Here is a 7,500-nt window from a genome sequence, read left to right on the forward strand (position 1 = left end):
TGTTATATATAGAAAATGATTGATTTAAATTTTGTTTAAAAAAACAAAAAGCATATTCTGTGTGTGTGTGTGTGTGTGTGTGTGTGTGTGTGTGTGTGTGTGTGTGTGTGTGTGTGTGTGTGTGTGTGTGTGTGTGTGTGAACGCCTGAACGAATGCACGGTAAAAGAATACGTTTTTATGGGGATAGTGTGACAATGAATTGACATTCATTCCGTCTGAATCCCTCATTCAGGGTTAAGCTTACATGTATATTATAGATTATACCCCTATCCCTCCCTCTAATAAGTGATTCTGACGGGATGGTTGTCAATGTTCTGCTACACTATCACCGTAATAAATGTATTTATAAAACACACGAATATAAACACCACACCATTCACGTGATCGAAAAACCGAAGCAGACTTCATACACATTGGCTGTGCGCTTTTCCATATATTTGCAGTGTTTGCAGCAACAGCAGCAGCAGCAGCAGCAGCGGTGGTGGAGCCATCTGGTCAAACTGGGATTTGTTGTTGTTGTAAGTGCTGTGTGCCGTATGCTGTGGTTACCTGTTGTTTTTAGTTCCATACGTGAAGGATGCATCATACGAGCTGCCGTGTGTAAAGAAAAGACGACAGACGAGAAGAATGAGATATGCAGGTCAGATACTTCTTCCCTCTGCCACACGCGTTCGACCCAAGGAACACTTATGCAAAGATGACAGCCTCAAGACATTTTGATTACACCTGCAAAGTACTTATTGCTTCAGCGGTTCTATTTCTGTGCTCCATTTGACTTCCTTCCTCTTCTTCTTCTTCTCCTTCTTCTTCTTCTCTCTCTGGCCATTTGCGTTCTGCGTTTTCATTCGGAGCCCCAGGCATGGTCTCTGAATAACATAAATGCTGTCCTCCTTGTTTGCTTTTAATTTCACTGTCCCTGGTTTGGATAAGCACATTTTCTCCATCTGTTCTTGATTTCTTTCGTTGTTTCTCTCACTCCTGGTTTCATTATTCACAAAACACTGGGCAGTAAGTCTCTGACCATGGCTCATGTGTGCGGGAGCCTCGCAGAAGACGTCCCTTTGTGATAAAACATTCTGACTTCGCGTTTATTTGCCCTTTCTGTTCGTGACTGGCAGCGATCGGATACAGTTTTTGACAGTGTTTTCGAAACTGATTTATTAGATTTCAAATTTTAATATCGGAGTGTTCGAAGGACATTTTAAAACTCGTTGTTGGAAAATGTGAACTAAGTCTCCTAAGATGGTGACTGGGGCACAGTAAGTGCACTTTTAGCCATATAGAGTACACCTACCTTGGAACTACAGAACTCTGTTTATCATACTCGTGGCATAACTTCGTACAGTGTATGTTGAATTGTGAAACAACCTTTCAACGTGTTTGATGAATGTGTGAAAAAATGAGTTTACAACAGTCACGTCATCAGATTATGAAACGGCAAGCACTACCTCCGGGTGTATTTCAGGAAAATCAGTAAAAAGAACGCAATAATCAACATCATCTGTAAGTGGCTCGTGTATCAGTCCTTGCCAAAACCAGAGGAGGCGAAAACGAGACGATAACAAAAACAACAAACAACAACAAAACAGATAAGACAGTACAGACACGGTTATCCCATTGCAGTGAAACCCAGCTCCCCAGTCGGAAAGCTGACTCAACACAGTCTGTATAACTTTCTGCCCCAAACAGTTTTAAATATATTTTGATTATTTGCACAGCTATTTACATTCATCTAATCCTATCTCTATTTATTCATTCCTCATAAAAATAACATTTTGCAAGAAATCTAAATTACCACCTCAGTAGGGAAATACAGTCTTAACACATTTGGTTTTTATTATGTGCGGTTGAACAGTGCTCGTGGTCGCGAGAATATTTTTCCTGGGTGTGTTGAAACAGCACAGATGGCGCTCTGTCGGTGGGGCACCGAAACAGCATGGGCGGTTGGGGTGGGGGGGGGGGGGGGGGGGGGGGGGGGGGGGGGGGGGGGGGGGGAGGGGGGGGCGTACCAGAACGTTCCCTGGGGGACAACTTAGGACACTGACTAGTCCCCCGGGGGACTTACGGAAGGGGTGGACGATTTGAGACACCGGCAAATAATGTAGATTATGATTTGTGTGTTTATGAATAATGTCTGTCTATCCAATTATCTTGGTTGTACACACACACACACACACACACACACACACACACACACACACACTGTCTGTATATACGGTAGGTATGGGTAATTGCGAACATGGTGTAATTGCAAACGATTCGTATACCGCCTCACTTCGAAGCGTTATTCGCGGTTGCATTTCACAATTTAACGTCTGCTTCGACCTTTTTTTTTTATAATACCTTGATGAATATCACTCTCCAAGAATTAGTCAAACATCAGGTATTTCTGGCTGTTTCCGCGCTATTTCTTCTCTTCGCGCACTACTGCCGACCGAGGTTACAAACGTGCTATCAAAATCCTAAATCAAGGGAAACAAGCTGTAGGACGTAAAACGTTGACACAGTTTGAAAAAAAAAATTGATTTGATCGGATGTGTTGAATGCGCATTACCAGTGCTGGGAGAATTTAAGAAAACATATTGGTGACAAATCAGAACGTCAGTTTTGAAAGGAATCAGCAAAATAGCGTCGTTTGCAATTAGACGATAGAGTATTTTGACGTGAGTCTATTTGCGAACGATGCTGCACAGTTACTGAGCACTCTCAAAAGGGTGTGTTCGTGTGCGGTGTGTGGTGTCTGTGTGCTCCTCCTCCTCTTCTTCTTCTTTGTTCGTGGGCTGCAACTCCCACGTTCACGAGTACGAGTGGACTTTTACGTGAATGACCGTTTTTACCCCCGCCTTGTAGGCAGCCATGCTCCGTTTTCGGGGGTGTGCATGCAGGTTATGTTCTTGTTGAGGGGGGTACATGGGAGATAGAGAGAGAGAGAGGGGGGGGGGGGGCAGGGAGGAGGAAGGAGAAAGATAGAGAACAATTGGAAGGGCAAAGAAACACACACACACACACACACACACACACACACACACACACACACACACACACACACACACACACAGAAAGACAGTCAAGGACAGACTGAGAAGTAGATTTGCTATAAGCTTGTATTATGCATATTGCATTACACACACAGAGAGAGATTCGGATTCGGATTCGGATTCGGATGATTTATTCATATAGGCCATCGCCCCTCATGAAGGGGTGCAGTATACAACATTATTAAACATGCAAGTGCACAAGGCGAAACAATCATCAAGGGAATTATGATATCATTATTGATCTTCACTTAAATGCTTTATATATGTAAATGGACAAATTATTTACAATGCTTTCTTTATTAGATGCCATCAAAAGACTTAGCCGAAACTGATTTGGAAACTTAAAATACTTTCGTGGAATATACTGTTCTCTTAATTTACTTAAAGCAGGACAACATAAAATAAAGTGTAACTCATCTTCAACACCACTTCTACACAGAGGGCAATTCAACTCGTCCACAGTATGCTTTCTGTACCGATAATAATGTTGAGCAATTTCTGAAATACCTAATCTAAATCTTGCCATTATGAATTTTAAATGTTTGTCTAAGCTAATTTGCAAGTACGTTTTCACTTCATGAGTAGTACAAAATGTTCTGTACATTTCAAACCGGTCGCTGTCTTCCTTATGTGAGTTCCATTCCTGCCACCTGCAAACAATCAATCTTTCTTTAAATTCAACGAGAAACTGTTTAATTTCCTGGACACCTTGATTCATCCATACATATCCAAAACCATATTGGTATAACTTACATCGAATATTTGACGCCCAATTTCTTTTACCTTTTTCATCTAAATCATGTAACATCCTATAGGCTTTACGTGGCAGTCTGTGATTATCCATTCTCGTTAACTTCAACCAGTAACGAATACAACGTATCGTAGAATTTATGTAAATTGGATATCTATTAGTTTCGCCATATACAAGATCATTGGGCGTTCGCATTTCAATCCCCAGAAACTTTTTTAAAGCAAATAAGTGTACTTTTTCAATATGGCATGCTGAAGTATCAAGGCCCCAAAGTTCTGCACCATACTGAACAATGGGTTGAACCTGTAAATCAAATAACTTGAGAAACAAAGATAAACTGTCATTATTCAAATTACGTAATTGTCGCAAAATACATAAAACTGCATTCTTACCTTTACTAGACAAATCGATACAGGTTGCAGTGAAGCTTTGTTGAAAACAATATACCTAAATAATTATAAGCATTAACTACTGGCATCACAAGATTATTAAATGTCCATCTTTCTCTTGCGGCTATATAACCATCTTTTCGAAACACAATAATATTACTTTTATTCAAGTTTACTTTTAATTCAAGAGAACAAGCTGCTCTATGTAAATTGTTCAACTGAGTTTGCAAACCAATTACTGTTTCTGAAAGCAAAACAACGTCATCTGCCAAAAGTAAAATATAAAGCTCAAAATAATCAAGAGAGAATCGTGCCCCATGCTTACCATTTTCTATAACTTCTCTTGCAAGTTCATTTATAAAGAGTGAAAATAGTATAGGGCTGCACACATCGCCCTGTTTTACACCATATATGCAACTGATATAGTTTGTCAATTTAGACCCACATCTTATCCTTACCTTAACGTTATTATACATGCTTTTAATACATCGATATAACTTACCATTTATTCCATTTTTTAAGAGAATATACCATAGAAATTTTATGTGTATAGAATCAAAGGCCTTCTCAAAGTCTATGAATGCAATATATAACTTTCGATTAAAGCAAAATTGTTTTTGCACAAAAGCTAACAAAGTAAACATATGATCAATAGTAGAATAATTCCTTTTAAACCCAGCTTGTTCTTCCACAGTAATATTATTTTCTTCTACCCATTCTTGTAAACGACGATTAATAACAGCACTATAAACTTTACTACTTACATCACTTAATGTAAGGCCTCTGTAATTATTAGGGTTATTTACATCACCTTTTTTGAATAGGGGAAGCACAATTCCCTCCGTCCATCTTTCAGGAAACATGCCTCTTTGAAACAAAGCATTGAAAAATAACACAAAGAAATCAACAACACATTCACCTGCATTTTTTTTTTTTTTTTAGCAATTCCCAATTTATTCCATCTGGCCCAGCAGCTTTCCTGGTTTTTATCTTCCTAAATGCTAACAAGATTTCCTCTTTTGGAATTGGTCTATTGAAATAACAGTCAGTATCACCCCCGTCCATTTCATCATCATTCTGAGTGCTGAAACCATTCATCGACAGATATATTATTGTTTACAATCTTTTTCTTACACGAAACTTTGCGCATATTTTCCCAGAACTGTTTCTGATTATTCACAGAAGCCAAAATTTTATCTAATGCATTACGATTGAAATCCTTCTCTTTGCGTTTTAACAAATGTTTATATTCTCTACTTGCTATACAAAAGGTTTTCCTTGTCGTACAGGAGGCATTTAAATCTCCAGTCAGTGTTGTTCGATTACATTTCCTGAAGAGATTTCTTAAGTTAGTTCTTGCTTTTCTGCATTCGTCATCGTACCAGTCATCTGTCGTTTGGTCTGTATAAAGTGTAAGTCGCTTATACATACATTGAGCACTCTGTGTAATACAGTTATTAAACAACGACAAGGACTTGTCAATATCAACATCAATCAAACCAGTGGCTGATTCCAACATTTCACGAGCTCCTTCAGTTTCCATAGAATCAATGAACGTTTGTGCTAAATCGCTGTTCCATACAAGTTTGCTTACAATTTGTTCATTTTCATGCATTTCAGCTATGTCATTTCCATCTTTTGGAAAATACACAGACAATTCTAATGGCATGTGATCAGAATCAAATCTTTCTCTAACAGTAAGCTCACAGGCTGAACAAAGAACATCAAACATATCACTTGACATTATAAAATAATCATTAACACTACTGCCAGAATCTGAGTTGAATGTATAGCAACCTTGAAGGTCGCCCTTACGTACGCCATTTAAAAAACATAAGTGTAGTACATAAATTCAATAAGAGCTTTCCGTAATTATTCAGTATGACATCGTGAGAATTTCGGTTTATATTGACAGGAGAACTTCTATAAAGTGCATCAATATCATTTTTATACAAACATTCAGGAGTTACATCAACAGTTATACTATTAAGGTCTCCAGACAAAACAATGTACACATCATTGACTGTGAGGATTTCCACATCAATGAGAGGAAAGAGAGAGAGAGAGAGAGAGGGGGGGGGGTTCTGTCATGTACCTCAAAGGTGTAACCTCCAAAGAAGTGTATGTGCAGATGAGTGCCTACACATGTGTTTGTTGTGTGATTTTCTATTTTACACACTCATAATCTGGCAATATTTCACCTAATCAACCAACCAACCAACCATTTTTTTTCCAAATACCACCCACCACCCATCCACTTTCAGTCTTCTAACGTGGACGTTCTTAATTTAACCCGCACACAAAATGAAAGCCGAACAGTTTGAATACTTGCTAGCAACATACGCTTCACATTATCGTTATCGGGAAGTACCTGGGTGGAAATGTGTTGAAATGACTTGTTTACGTTTTCGACCTGTGCTGAGTTATTTTCGTCCTGTACTTCCATGACGCGAGAATCAATGTGCAGTGTGTGGGGTGAACGTGTACACAGCTAATGTGGGTCAGGATGTGATGTACACAATGCAGTTCATGGATGACAGGGGAGTGATGAGGAAGAAAGCAGAGTATATTTTGCTCAGTGGATTCTTTGTCCTGTCTGGGTGTATCGATGAACTGGTGTATGGATACGTGTGCACATGTAATTATATGCATATGTGTGTGTGTGTGTGTGTGTGTGTGTGTGTGTGTGTGTGTGTGTGTGTGTGTGTGTTGGCACATTCGGTATGATAGTATAATATTAAAAAAAAAACTATATCTTGCCAAATACATGCATACTTTGTAATTGCTGTGCATCGCTGGTATGTGAAGTCTTTGATGCAGTTATGTTTCTGTTGTCATCGTCTGTGTTGTGTTGATTCTTCTTCTTCTTCTTAGTTCGTGGGCTGCAACTCCCACGTTCACTCGTGCTTTTACGTGTATGACCATTTTTACTCCGCCATGCAGGCAACCATACTCCGTTTTCGGGAGTGTGCATGCTGGGTATGTTCTTGTTTCCATAACCCACCGAACGCTGACATGGATTACTGGATCTTTGACGTACGTCTTTGATCTTCTGCTTGCTGTATACACACGAATGGGGTTCAGGCACTAGCAGGTCTGCACATATGTTGACCTGGGAGATCGGAAAATTCTCCACCCTTTACCCACCAGGCGCCGTTTCCGTGATTCGAACCCGGGACCCTCAGATTGAAAGTCCAACGCTTTAGCCATTCGGCTATTGCGCCCGTCGTGTGTATTTAAATGTCTGTGTGTTTGTGTGCATGTGTGATCAAAACCAACAATACAACAGTCTGGTGCGATGTTCCAATAATGAGTTATGTC

The 7,500-nt window shown here is 39.5% G+C and overlaps 1 protein-coding gene across 1 annotated transcript in view; it reads left to right on the plus strand.

The window, feature by feature from the left end:
- The first annotated feature begins 6,739 nt into the window (after positions 1 to 6,739).
- Positions 6,740 to 7,500, plus strand: part of LOC143294046 (3-oxoacyl-[acyl-carrier-protein] reductase FabG-like) — a 16,258-nt gene continuing 15,497 nt past the window's right edge. Inside the window, exon 1 of the mRNA XM_076605459.1 lies at positions 6,740 to 6,817. Coding sequence (XP_076461574.1) covers positions 6,788 to 6,817 — 30 coding nt within the window. The 5' untranslated portion in view covers positions 6,740 to 6,787. The remainder of the gene's footprint in view (positions 6,818 to 7,500) is intronic.

This window comes from Babylonia areolata, chromosome 19, assembly GCF_041734735.1.
Source record: "Babylonia areolata isolate BAREFJ2019XMU chromosome 19, ASM4173473v1, whole genome shotgun sequence".
Classification (NCBI taxonomy): domain Eukaryota; kingdom Metazoa; phylum Mollusca; class Gastropoda; order Neogastropoda; family Buccinidae; genus Babylonia; species Babylonia areolata.